We start from the raw sequence: 14,670 nt of genomic DNA, 5'->3' as shown, positions 1-14,670 counted from the left end.
TAGCCTACATATTTTTGCTTTAAACATGCTTTCTATTATTATAATACACAATTTTTCCAAGTATCTCGAGGCAATTCTCGCTATTTTTTTTTTAAATTCATGATTTAATCCTATCAACAGAGGTGCGTTTTTCTTTTATAATTTCTAATATCTTTATAATAGTATGAAACAACTGTATTTTGATTAATTAACAACACTGATAATAATTTACGCCTTGGGTCTGCTTCATATTCTTTTGCCAAAGTAATCTTGTCTCGTTGCTTGCTCTGTGTGTTGCTATCAGGCTATTGGCATTGTAAAATATATTATAATTATATTTTATTAAAATATACCTAAATTGTTTTTAGTATATAACTATGTGTTTTTTCTAGTATTATTAACATATAAATCCAACCATATTCTCTCGTTCGATTATTAAGCTGTCACTGTTAAATTATATCAGAGATGGACAACGTTTTAATTGCTGCCTACCACGTATATTTATTTTATTTATTGTTATATAACTAATATTCCCCATACGCCTCCAGTACTATATTTTAAAAGCTTATAATACTTTAAATAATTGGTTTTCTTTAGACCCGTATTTTGCAACAACATACTAATATAATACAAAAAAAAAAAAAAAATGAAAAAAAAAATTGTTACGTAAAAATAATGGTTTATAAATTAAATCAATATTAATATAAAATAATCACATGGAACAATAAAAAATAATATTTTATAAAACTTCCATCATTTTTTAAACGTGTTCAAACATGTTTCATTAGTAATCAGTGTTTATGTTTTTACTTTGAGTGCCTTTATATAATTTGTTAATTTTAAACTACGTAATAAAATCAAATCTTTTAATACGATTATTTTATACATTGATTATTTCATACCTACAAAGTGCGTATATATTTTAAGAATTGAGATCCCATATCTTAAGGATTTAATACGTAAATTATAATTCATTTATCTGATGATAAAAATTCTAAATGGGGTACAAGCTGTAAAGCTCATTGTGACGTAGAAATATAATCGTAACCACTGAAAATTGATAATTAATAAATGGATTGAATACACTTAAAACTGTATTCCATATTTATACTAAATATATAACTTGGATGCAAACATTCTTAATTCTAGTCTTGCACACGTGTAAAGTTTTAAATTTAAATACTTGAAAAAAGTTACTGTAAATATTTATAAATAAAATCGTGCTTATTAAATTTTAGAATATAATATGAATATTGTATTCAAATATTAATCCGTAAATTACTCTGCATAGCATTTAAAAAATGTAGATTTTACAATATATCACTAATTATATTAATCATCATTTATCACATTACCAATCTGTGTACGAGTCAAAACATTAAAATGTCAAATAATTATCGAGTAATGCATATTTCAATATCTGAAATTCTAAATAAAAGACAAAAAAAAAAAAAATAAATAAATGTCACAAAAATATAAACACCCCTTTAAGTTAAAAGTTAGCAGTATTTTTTTTTCATTTGGACTTATTTTTTTTTCGTCGCCCTTTCAACCCATCTCGACTGTTTTGACAAAACTTTTGCATTGCCAACTCGAAACTAATAAACGGCAGGATTAGAGCTGGATTACACCCCCGGGAGCACTGAAGACATTTCTAGTAGAGTATAAAGTTTACAAACATGGTGGCGTTAGTTGTGGCGTAGGATGACGAAGAGTACACGGGCATGCCGGGAGTATTTAAGTAGTTAAAATTCAACACGAGTCCATCTTTCTCCGTCTGCACGCGTGTATATAGATCTATATAGTGGCGGGTGACGTGAAATTAAAGACGGCCATCGTATTCCACGTAGATAATTTTGGCTAGTGCCCGTCCGCTGGAGAAGGATACTAAATATAATATATATATATATATATGTTATAAACATATATACGTACGCACCACTTGTTTCTCGTTCTTGATTTTATAATGTGGAAGAAAAACCCAATTATTATGATGGTCTTTTCACTCGTTCTCGTAAACGTCACGTACACTCTTTGCAGTACACAATACCATAGAACAGGGAGCACAATATATTATGACTGAATAGACATTTAGAGTTGTCAAGTTAATTTAATATTTAAAAAAAAAAAAAAAAGATACGCGTTTCCGAAAAGAGACTTATGAGTTGTTTTAAAATTAATCTTCGAGTGTTGTCACAATCACACTTTACATAAATTTCGTTTCTCCGACCTTTATTGCCTTTTTGTTTCAGAAATGCAAATTAATGTCAAGTGCTTTCAATTATTCTGTATAAGAAGACGCTAAAAACGAATAATCATAATAACATTTAAGTATGGTATTATTAATTTATACCATACGTCAAAACGTCAAAAAATTTAAAAGTTTCAAAATTTTTCCAAAATCGAATATTTATTATTACCGATTTTTATTTTATAAATTTAGATTTAAACCATTTGCAATAAATATACTTTATACATTACTCACGTTTCAGTAATAATTTGCATCGCAGTAATAATGCAATATATACCCTTCAAAACATTTTCGATTAACATGAAACACTAATAATGCAAAATAATAAAATACACAAGTCCGTTATGTCCGTCGCATTATCATAAAAGCTTAATAAGATAATCGTAAATTTTCAAAATAATAAAAATAATTTAACATATTTCTAAACATATATTAAAATATTATACTATAAACGCTATTTTAAGTGCCCGCTATATTAAGTTATTAGTGCATTTTTAAAATAACACTTGATGAAATAATGAAAAAAAAAAAAAAAAAAAAAAAAATGCTATCACACAGAAGTGAACGTCAATGAAAGGCTTACAGTATAATATTATGATATGTTCATGCATAGAATTCGCAGTAAATTTGTATTATCATACACGTTATCCAGTTTCTTAAAATTAATTTCCGATACCTATCTAATTTTGATAATTTCATAAATAGAGATATGCATATTTAATGGTTTTAGACATTAAAATTGACTTTACACATAATTTTATCAATATAATAATATTATTATTATAACCAATTATGAACATATTTGTTTAATCTGCACATTCAATTTATTAATACCTAAACAAAAAATATTATTTTTTTTGTCATAAATGTCAATCAAATTGTATTAATACAGATAACCCTAAAATGTATTTAAATTTATATTTTATGGTAATATATTTTTTTTTTATTAATGGTGAAACTTTTGTTTCCCATACAAAGTTGGAATACCAAAATCTAGCACTATACGAACAGATTTTCAAAACAATTTTACAAATTACGTTAGCTATAACTTTTTTAATAAACTATCTAATGATAGACGTGTTCAAAGTGTTGCCTCTGAATAATCCATAAATATATTTATAAAAACTAAAAAAAAAACTGTCATAACGTAATTTGTATGTAAACTAATTGTTTTTTCATTATTAAAAAGAGTATAAAAAACGAATCCAGGTTTTTTTAACGTTTGTCTACGTAGCTAAAACTAGAAAACGTTTTATTTTACTCTATATATCTCAAAAAAAAAAAAAAAAAAAAATGCTCAATATTATATATTTACATATAATATACAATAAAAAAAAAAACTTGTAATTTTTTAGTATACAAATACATTTTTGAATATTCTTTTAATACAAATAATCTCAAAAATAATACTGAAAATTTAATTTAATATTTCATGTACAAAGTAATATACCATTTTAATAATAATTATAATATAATGTATTTATTTACGATAATTAAAGATTTTAAAAACCTAAAATTAGTCAAAATATAATCTCCAAGTTATAAATGTATAGAATTGAACATATTGCAATTCAAATTTACCTAAAATGAATAGATACAATTTAATACAATATGTTATGAAATACACAATATTATTTAAGTAGATCAAGTATAGTTTATAAAACTAATAAACTTTGTTTAAAAGTAATAACAAATAATCCAATATTACCACAATATGCCACATTATCATATTATTATAGATATATTTAAATTTCTTGTTGATTGAAACATATGTGTTATTTTAGTACTCTTTACTTGTTTTTCATGGATATAGTATTAAAGTGATTAACATAAGCTAGGAAATCAGATGTAGATGAAGACAATATACAATACACATTATACATAGATATTACATATTAAACCATACACTGTACAAACAGTGTACTATGCATATTATATTATGTAATATACTGATATGCATAAAACCAAATTACTAATCATAATGCAGAATATATTTTATTGACATTACATGTATATTGTTTTTGAAAACAATTTACAAGTCTTGACGGTATGTAATACATTTATTATATTAAAACAACAAAAATTTAAGTTACAAAAAACTTCATCTAAACAAATAATAGTTTAATAAAAGAATAAACCGCTTATTTAATACTCCTATTGTTCTTTTGTTCATTTTAGTTTTTGTAATTTAACTTTTAGCAACTATATGGAAATAAAAATGATTTAATATTTTCTTTTAGCAAATTATGAAACCACTTTAATCCATACAGACCATTATAGTGTTAAGGGTTCTTATTTATTTATATTTGCTATATAAATAACCTTCGCTACGCTATGACTTATGTTTAATTTTATTGAAAAATTACTTCAAAATACTTTAATTTTTAATTTTTATAGTGAAAAAGTGTACGTTAAATTAGAAATATTAAAAAAAATCCAACATGTGCAATAATTATAAATATATTTTTATACTTAAGTCTATTAACACAATTATTATAATAAATTATAATAAATGTTTCATAAAATTTAAATATTAGATTATACCATTTATATTAATATTAATGTTTTATTTTTACTTTTAAAACAATAAATTAAGAGTATATGATTAATATTACTAATATTACTATTATCTTTTTCGTAATGTACTTAATCAAGGTATAGTTTTGATGAAAAGGATAAAAATTGTATTCGTTATAAAACCAATATAACTTTTTTATTAGATTGTCCAAACAGTTAGGTAAATAAAAAACGATTACTAAAATTATGATATTAATTTCAATATTTGCTGAAAAAAAAAAAAAAAAATTGTTACACTTCAAATTAGTTCTGATCATTCATAAAATTATTCATAGTACTCGTATAATATATAATACTTATGTAACTAAAATTTTAAAACTATTTTTATACATTAAAATGTAAAAATCTACAAAAAAATAAAGGTCATTGGTATACCGTTTGCGTATTAAATTGAAAACTGAAATAAGCAGCAGTACGCGTATTATAGCAGGACTTGAGTAAACACTTTTATTTACACGGTTAATTAAACGTTATTGACTAAATAAAATAACAAATCGTACACGGCAGTATTATCTGTTTTCCTTCGCGGACATTCGAAACACCCGGAGCCATCGTAATATAGGTAAATAAATTTAAATTTCGGCCGTACGTACCTAACGTCTATCCAACGCGCTACACAGTATTATGTGTAGATGGTTTTAATATGACACGACATGATATCTTTCTGAATCTGCCACGGTCGTCGCAATTTCGACGTGCAAGAAATGCAGCCGATTAATATAATATTACAACGGTATTGGAAAATGGTGGTAAACTGAGACTGAGGAGCTACCGATTATACGAATGTAACACGACTGTTGGCGCAGTCTCACATATCATATCGCACATGCATAATATTAATAATGCATTATATCTTTTTGCGTATTATTATACCGTAGGAGGGCACGTATTATTACACGGTAATGCCGTTGTCGTCATCGTCGTCGTCATTAAGCACGAAACGTTTTCCGCGCTCGGCGATAATCACGTTATAATAATAATATATACATCGTGATTATACTCTTATTGCTCGAATCGCGTGCACACGACATACATATTACATATTATTATATAAAGATGCGACACACAAGTACACAACTAGTGCAGAGTCTCGGCAATATCCGACACATAATATTATAATAATGAGCCCGGAATACTGTCGCGGATTAACGAATGTGTCAGATAACTGGGATTAAATTTTTATATATATATATATATATATTTTAATCACCATTAAATTATTAAAAGAGATTAGACACGCGCCACGCTACAGCTGAGTTTATTTTACACGCACTTATTATGGATAGGTAATACCTACACAAATCCACGTCCTATATAGTGTGTTGCACACTTATCCTGTTTTAGTAATCGTATAGAATCGAAATTATTGTAGACACGAAAAAAAGGAATACTCACTCTGTAGTAGCCAGTATTTCCATATAAATGTGAAGATATGAACAATTCTGTCTTTCAAACGCCAGTTTTTAGGTGATACTCAAACTATATATAGGAACGTGTTCTAAGATATAAGTGTCATACTTCAGATAGTAGAATAAAATTCTATTTACACAGGTTCATTGATCATATTTTATGGCTAAAAAGCGAAAAATAAATTTTAACCGTTTGTCTATGTCACAATTTTGTATAGTTACGTCACAGTGAACAATGGTGGTGACACAGCCGCAAGATATCCATACGTCTTGTGTATTGTTATTATTTTGAAAACAATATAGAAATATATTTTATTCGTTTAATTTTAATTTTTCTTAAAACGTCGTTAAATAACGGATGCATTTTCTTAATCGTAATTTTAATGTTTACTATTATTAATAATAAAAAAAAAAGAAATAATAATCATCAATTGTTTCCAATTGTCTCGCAATATGTTTTCGAAGTTTCGTTTCGCATTATTATATCGAAATGATAAATCGGTTAGTTGAACGACGCAATCATATCGTCCGTTCTCTTACCTACTGCATTCGGTTCTAACGTTATCACAGAATATAAATCTGAATGGATATACGCCGTATATGACATCGAATTGTCGGGACCGCAATCATATGATATTTGGTATCATGTGTTAAAACACCATTTTAAAATAATTAATAATTATGTATCCGTTTTTATAGTCTCGCCGATGATATGGGTACCAAATCAATTGGTCGGAGCTCCGTCGGGCACAGATGTGACGATCGATTGCCAGACGGAGGCGTATCCAAAGTCGATAAACTATTGGTCGTTCCGTGACTCGAAAACAATGTTGTTCCCCAACAAGAAATACGTGACGTCGGACACGGAGAAAAGATACCACATCCACATGCGACTCACCATCAGGGACCTGAGCCAATCGGATTTTGGCAATTACAAGTGCATATCTAAGAACTCGCTCGGCGAAACCGAAGGCTCCATCAGACTTTACGGTATTATTAACTATCACACACACATTATTACAATACTCTATTATATATGAAGTATCGAGGTCTAACTTCGATTGTTTCACGTTCATTTTTTTTTTCTTTTAATTTTGATACAGAGAAAAAAAACATAAATTCCCCAAATTATTTAATTCTATTTTTTTCAATAGTTATATTGATTTGTATAATATTTAATTGAATGCAAATTTTATGATATTATTTATAATAAATATATACTTTAAAAAAAAAAAACTAAATCCATATTTAAAGGATTGGGGAAATCTAACCACCGCTCATTTACTTTATTTCATATTACGCTACTCATACCAGTTAGTATGATTTTACTCGAGGTTACGATTCGTGTAGATGCTTTCCGCCGAGTGTGATGATTGTCCCAACCTAACTAACTGTCACATAAGTGGGCCTATTTTTTTTTATTCATTTAATTTTTTTATTCTATTTCTTGTTCTCTCCATAAACGTTAACTTCGTTCCATTCTAGTTCCGGAGAGCACTTCAAAATCGACGATGCCAATTATTAATGGTTCGTTTAAATCCCATTTATCGTCGTTCCTCTTTTCAACAAAGTGTATGAAACAACAATTTTTCCCCTTATGTGGCCGACATCGATGTTACGTCAAAAGACCGTGATTGATTAAAACAAAAATAAAATAAATAAATACTAATAACAAAAAAAAGCAGGAATGAAATGATTATAAATTCTTTCGACTTGTTTACAGACCATTCGTCAACAAATATACACACAGAAATAAAGTATATACTACCCTTATTCAAAGTTAAACAAGACTAAAACGTTAACTGTGCATAATACTAATGCAGTAGAAATTTTTCTATCTGATAAGATGTGAGATACTATATATAAAATAAAGTTTTACTGCTTCAGAGATTCTAAATAAATTATACGTGTCGCCTCCATAGTACTGTGGTTTTTTCCCAGAGTCTTTCAATTTACTTGTATAAATTCGAATCGATTGTGCAATAAATTACATAAGCCAGGGACTTTTTCCATAGTGAAACATGAAAATTCATTATTGTGATGTCGTATAATGTTTTATACATTTTGATCTTGTTTACTATTTTCCACCATTTATTCATTCGTGTTGTTTTTATTTTTATTATTTCAGAAATACCAAAACCTTCTTTAGCCCCAAAAAGTGCGTCCGAACTCAACCGGGCGAATAAAGAAGGTAAGTCTATGTCACCATGTCTGCTTATCCAAGCAACAATAACAGTAATTCTATATCAATTAGTAAATCAGATATTTAAATGAACAAATGTGGTACATTATAGAAGATTTTATAATCTTCTGTCTGTAAATATGTATTAGTGTTTAAAATAACAAATGATAAATTCAATTTTGCTTAAATTACTATACAAATTAAAAAGCATAATATTACATAAAAAATATCAAAATAATATTTATTTTTTAAAATTAAAAAAAAAAAATTACAAAACTATAAATGTACAGCCCAATTAATAAAAACATATATTTAATGAACCAATTATATGTATATCTCTTATACATTTTTATTTTATGCTAATTTTATCTACAGTTATTTTCAAAACTATAACAGTTTATTTTTTTACTTTTATTAAAATAACTCTTTACAGATAAATTTTCTATCTAAAAATACATTTTCTTTGATAAGTAAAATAAATAATTAAATTTATATTGATTCATAGTAAATTTGATAGTTTGAATGTTCAATATTTAATGTAAGAACCTAGTTACTTTTTATTCCAGTAAAATATAATCGTATATTACACTGTGTATTCTATCTATATCATCTTCCTATTTAAATTATAATAAAATTATATTCTTATTTTTATAAGAGTATTCAGATAGGTAAACATTTTGTATAGTTTTTCAAAAAAACGCAATATTGCTCATATTTAATAGTTTAATTATACAGAATTTATCTAACTAAACATTTATATTTTTAATAATAAACTTAATTTAGATACTATAATACAATTACTCAAGCTTCTGAGAAAAATATTCAAAATTAGTATTGTAATATAAACAGTCTATGTTGTATACCATATTCTCACCATTTTGAGCGGAGCAATGAATGTATGACATTATAATGTGCTTTTTTTTTTTATTTATTTATTTTTTTTTTTTAATCTAATGCGCTCAAACAGTAGATAAAATGCTTTAAGAACCAACTTTGGAAGCTGTTTATGGTATATAATTGGATCTAGATGGTACTTTTTTGATTGGAAAAGAGGATAAAAAGTGGGAATTCTTTATAATTTTTTTTTTTTTAAATGAGAAAAATGTGATCGAAAAATACGGAAATATAAAAAAATTTACACAAGACAAAATTTTAGTGTATTATAAAAGTTTTAAATTTCCAATTTTTTAAAAATTTTTGTTTCTATTAATTTAATAAAATATTTTAAGCTTGATCAAAAATATTAACGATTTAGTAAAAATATTTTTAATTTTTTTTAATGATCGAGAAGACAAATAATGTTCAACTTAAATTGCTAAAATTGAAAATGTAATACAAATTTACTCATAAGTTGCTATTACAAAAGCTTGAAAATACAAAAAATAAAATAAATATTAACAATTGTTTTTATAAACATTTTAAGTTCAAATATTCATAAAATTTAATGTTAAATAAAAATTTACGATTATGGTTATTTTATTTATAATTCAAAAATATTATATTTATTAAGATACATTTTTTTCTCTTTTATTTCGTTTATGTTTATTTACTATACATTTAATGAAATTTTCAAATTATTTTGGTCAGTTTTAAGATTTATTTATACCACTAACCAATTCATATTGTTCTTTCATAATATGGCCGTATTAACTTATTAATTATTAACACAGCTAGGTAGTAATATTATACAAAAATAATATCAACTATATAATATATGTAATTGGTTTTAAAAAAAAAAATATTTTAATCAATCACATAAATAATATAAAAATAAATTTGTAATAGTAGTATAATAACATATATTTAAAAATATAAGCTAGCAGATCTTCTCCGCTTAGAATCGATATTTTATGTAAAATAATTCATTATTGAATTTAATTATAACTTATCGGTTATCGTGATTTATCCAATAACATGGAGCATTAAATACCTATAGTTATAGTAGTATGTATTTGTACGTTCAAAGCATTTTTTGGCAGAGAGATTAAAAAAAGTTGAAGGCAAAATATCCACCTTGAGCTCATTTTTTCCCGTGTAGCACAAAAAAACAGTGATTTTCAAAAACCATAATGTATGTTCACAGCACTTTTTAGCAGAGAAAATCTACAAATTTTTTCATAAACATTACAGTTTTTTTTTTCCCACGGAGAAAGTATTGAGCTTGAATGAGACATTCCCCCTTAAACTTTTTAATCTCCCTGCTGAAAAGTGCTGTGAACATATAAATACATACTACTATCTACTATATAGTAATGCGTTTCTCCAGGTATATTTTTAGACGTAATTATATAAACACATGTTTAATGAATCAATATGCATGTTTATATACTAGGATAGTACATTAAATATATATAACAACATATTATGTGTAATATTATGCTGATAATTGAACTTAACACATACATTTTCATATATAATTATTTATTATAAAAATACTTTAATCAGGTCAATAAGCTTACAACGAGTTTAATAAATAAACCTTTTCTTGGAAAGTAACATAAATTAAAAAATTAATAGTATATAATGCATATTGCATTATTAACATTATTTAAAACTGTTTATTCAATAATTTTAAGTTGTTGTTTACGATATTTATTATCTATGATGTGTTATTTCTGTACAATTTCTTTAGAACAAAGTTTATGAAAGTGAACTATTTCATAGCAATATTTGCACATCATAAATAATAATTTTGTAATGCACCCAGCACTCGTATGTTTTAAGGAAAACTTTGAAATTGTCTAAAAACTATAAATACATCGAGAAAATGTTTATGGTCTATAAAAATAGACTCATAAATTCATACATAATAATAATATACTTCGATGTTATATTACTTATGTACATGTTATAGACGTATATTTATGTAATGTGTACTAACCGTGTATACCTAAATAAGTAATTTTTGAATAATAATGCCCATAGTAGTATATTATATATAATGTGTATGAATAAAATCATCGGTACGTGAGGTAGATAAACAATGTCGACGGTACGATTCGTTCATCAAAAAACATATGTATGAGGTATAACACATCTAATTACTGTTTAGCTGACAAGATAATGTGTTACATTCAATAAAGGATACTATGTGCTAAAAAGGGAAGAATGAACTAAAAACTCAGTCTTAAGTCCTTCGTAACTCGTGGTTAAGCTTCTCAAAAGAACCAAAAATAAAAATCGTGTTAGCTACTACTAATTTTCATGTTTAATAGTTAGTTCCCTAGTTCTAATTAAATTTACTGCCGAAGGCCTGTTGTACATTATACCGATTTTCTTAAAAGTCAAACAGTTTTAAAATATTGTAACTTACATGACAAAATATACCACCATATAATTGTATAAAAAAGATCTTCTTTGTTTCTATGATTCGATATATCCAAGTGGCAAGTTCCTATTTTATAATAATGATATATTTAACTACGTTCAATATAACAAGCAAAATGTACAATTACTATTTCAGGTTCTTACATTTTATAATGAATCAAAAACACAGTTGATTTTGAAAAATTTCGATCAACTTTTCGAAGCATATATTTTGTTTCAAACTTTCGAATCTTATTTATCAACTGTTCGAATAAATTAAAAGAATATTATGGAAATCAATTAATCAACATTATTTTAAATTTTAGCGTAATTACCTAAATATTATATTACTGAAGTTTAAATACAAATAGGCTATTATAAATAGTGACAATAACCTAGAAACAATATGGAATGAAGATAGTTAGTGAGAGAGAATAGCATGCGAATAAGGTTATCTTCTATGGCATTCATCGTTAACCAATCGCGTTGTGTTATGGTTGGTTTGCAGTTTTGAAGCAACCGAAAGTGTCGGTGGTGCGAAACATGACTGGCCAGTCTGTCCGGGACAACCGGCAGCATCAGTCGCGTCCCGTCAGGCCCACCGTTCCTGGAAAACTCGAGGCCTCAGGTGGGCAATCGCGTACGCCTTTTTATAAAGCACATTTTGTTTTCCTTTTTATTTCATATTATTTTTATAAAAATTATTGCACACATTAATTATGCTAGTTTTTTTTTTTTTTTTTGTAACTCACTTGCAATTTATTTAACTTTTGAACACAAGTTGGTTATATTGTGTTTTGATAAAATCATATTATAATATATACACAAATTATACATATTATTATTTATTTGGTTTGTACAAGAATGTTATTTTCGTTATTCTCACTTGAAAACGATAAATATTTATCGATTTTCATTAACAATATATAGTTTATCTAGTACAATGATATAGTAACTAACTTATTTTTTATTAATTCTAATATTTGAAAATATTATACAAAAATAAATAGCCCAATAAATATCCAGTTACCATAAATCATTTTTTTCAATAATTTTTGCAATTATACATTACTTATGATATTTGGTACAAACAGAATAAATAAAGACACGTCCAATAAAATATATTTTATATTAATAACACTTTGTTTATTCAAAAAATAAATTACAATAAAAACGTATTAAATTTAAATTAAATAAATCAAGTTAAAGAAATGTGAAAGGAAAATATATTTTCTCTTCCACCTCAATGTGGCTACATCGAGAGAAACATGAACGAAAAAGAAAAAAAATAATACCAACACTACAGAATTGTCTACGTGACTCCTTTTTATTTCCCTACATCAGTATGATTGAAATAACATTTTTAATTTCATTTTTAATACACACGCACGCCCCAGATTTGATTCAAATATATAAATTCAAAAACAAAAATATTATGATGATTTTGATGTATATATATAATATATATATTTATTTTTTTTAAACCAAATAATATATACATACGTAGGTATACCATACATATTATTATAAACTACCTGCTTGTTTGTTTGCGTTTTAATTTTCTGTTTAAAAAACAACACTGCATGCATGTCTGCAGAGGTCGAAAATATTTTGTTTTCGTTAATATATGCAAATGTAGTGGATCATATATTTTTCATAAGTAAAAATTTTCTAATCGGTAAAACACGATAAGCATTTGCTTGTTAAAATTTACGTGTAAACATTATTAAATTTGAATGGGAATAAAAAAAAAAACGTATTTGTGGGGTGAAAATTAAAATTACAAACTGTGATAAAAAAAAAAAAAATAATAAAAACGCAAACTTACTTAATATTATAATAATATCTGCTTAATAATTAATTTTCGTGATAAATTTTTTAACGTTCTAAAAACTTTTTTGAGTATATCTTATGTATTTTATATTAATATGTTAAGTTTTTGTATTGCTTTGTGAATATCATTAATAAACCATTGCACTGCAGGTTATGCTATGCGATTTTGAACATGACATTCATTGTACGCGTTTTGACTTGGTCTGTTGATTTGAATCATATCCGCTTTGAGTTTGTTTTAATATAAAAGTCTCACCTACAGAGATTTATAAAATAATAAAGCAGTTTGAAAGTTTAAATCGTTTTTGTTTTAGTTTTATTTTAAATACATTATTGTGTGCCTCGTTGAAAATGTTTAAATCTATTTCAAAATGCCTCTTGGCAGTATCATTAACGGACCATCGTTTTTTTTTTTATTTTTTTCTTTTTCTTTTTGTTACACATTTTGTTTTATTTACTATTATACTTGTATATCACATATTTTATTTATCGCAATATCGTTGTACTGTCGACCACCGTAAATATTTGCTCATTGGTTCACTAAACCTGATACGACTCGGGCCTTTAGAACCAATAAATCTTATTTTTACAACACCAATTATACTATTATATTATTTTTTTATTTTTCAGGTAATTGGGGGCCCAGCAAATACAGCCGGTCCCAAATCGCAATAACCGTGTTTGGTGTGGTTACGTGTCTCACGTCTTCGCACCACATACCATCATGAACGGCTCAACATCTTTATAATATATTATATCATAACATAATTATTATACCACAATAATAGCTGAATTTTGTTTTGTTTTGTTGTATAGATTCTAATATACATTATTATTATGATTATGATTTTTAAGTTAAGTATGTTACGGACCTCAACAAATATTATTGTTGAAAATAATTAAATAATAAATAACAATAACGCTTGATATTATCAAAATGCTAAAATAGAAAACATTTTTAGTTACTGCTGCAATTTTATGTTGAGAAGACATTCTAGTCATGATAGAAATTATTGAATTTAAAAACTCGATGCTTAAGAATCAAATATCGTCATAATATATGTCAATCTAATAAAAAACATATTAAGTTAATTTATTTGAATTTTAATACCTACTAATTTAAAAAAATTATT

At 25.8% G+C, this 14,670-nt stretch overlaps 1 protein-coding gene across 2 annotated transcripts in view; it reads left to right on the top strand.

The window, feature by feature from the left end:
* LOC112597484 (lachesin) overlaps window positions 1–14,337 on the top strand; it is a 125,895-nt gene extending 111,558 nt beyond the window's left edge. Inside the window, exons 6-9 of one of the 2 annotated variants that reach the window (XM_025343558.1) lie at window positions 6,916–7,206; window positions 8,345–8,407; window positions 12,213–12,332; window positions 14,168–14,337. In XM_025343558.1, coding sequence (XP_025199343.1) covers window positions 6,916–7,206; window positions 8,345–8,407; window positions 12,213–12,332; window positions 14,168–14,265 — 572 coding nt within the window. In that variant the 3' untranslated portion in view covers window positions 14,266–14,337. The remainder of the gene's footprint in view (window positions 1–6,915; window positions 7,207–8,344; window positions 8,408–12,212; window positions 12,333–14,167) is intronic. The other variant, XM_025343566.1, reaches the window with a different exon arrangement.
* The last annotated feature ends 333 nt before the right edge of the window (window positions 14,338–14,670 follow it).

Source organism: Melanaphis sacchari, unplaced genomic scaffold (assembly GCF_002803265.2).
Source record: "Melanaphis sacchari strain LSU unplaced genomic scaffold, SCAv2.0 Contig0_pilon_pilon, whole genome shotgun sequence".
In the NCBI taxonomy this organism is placed as follows: Eukaryota; Metazoa; Arthropoda; class Insecta; order Hemiptera; family Aphididae; genus Melanaphis; species Melanaphis sacchari.
This window is presented reverse-complemented; position numbering and strand designations above follow the sequence as displayed.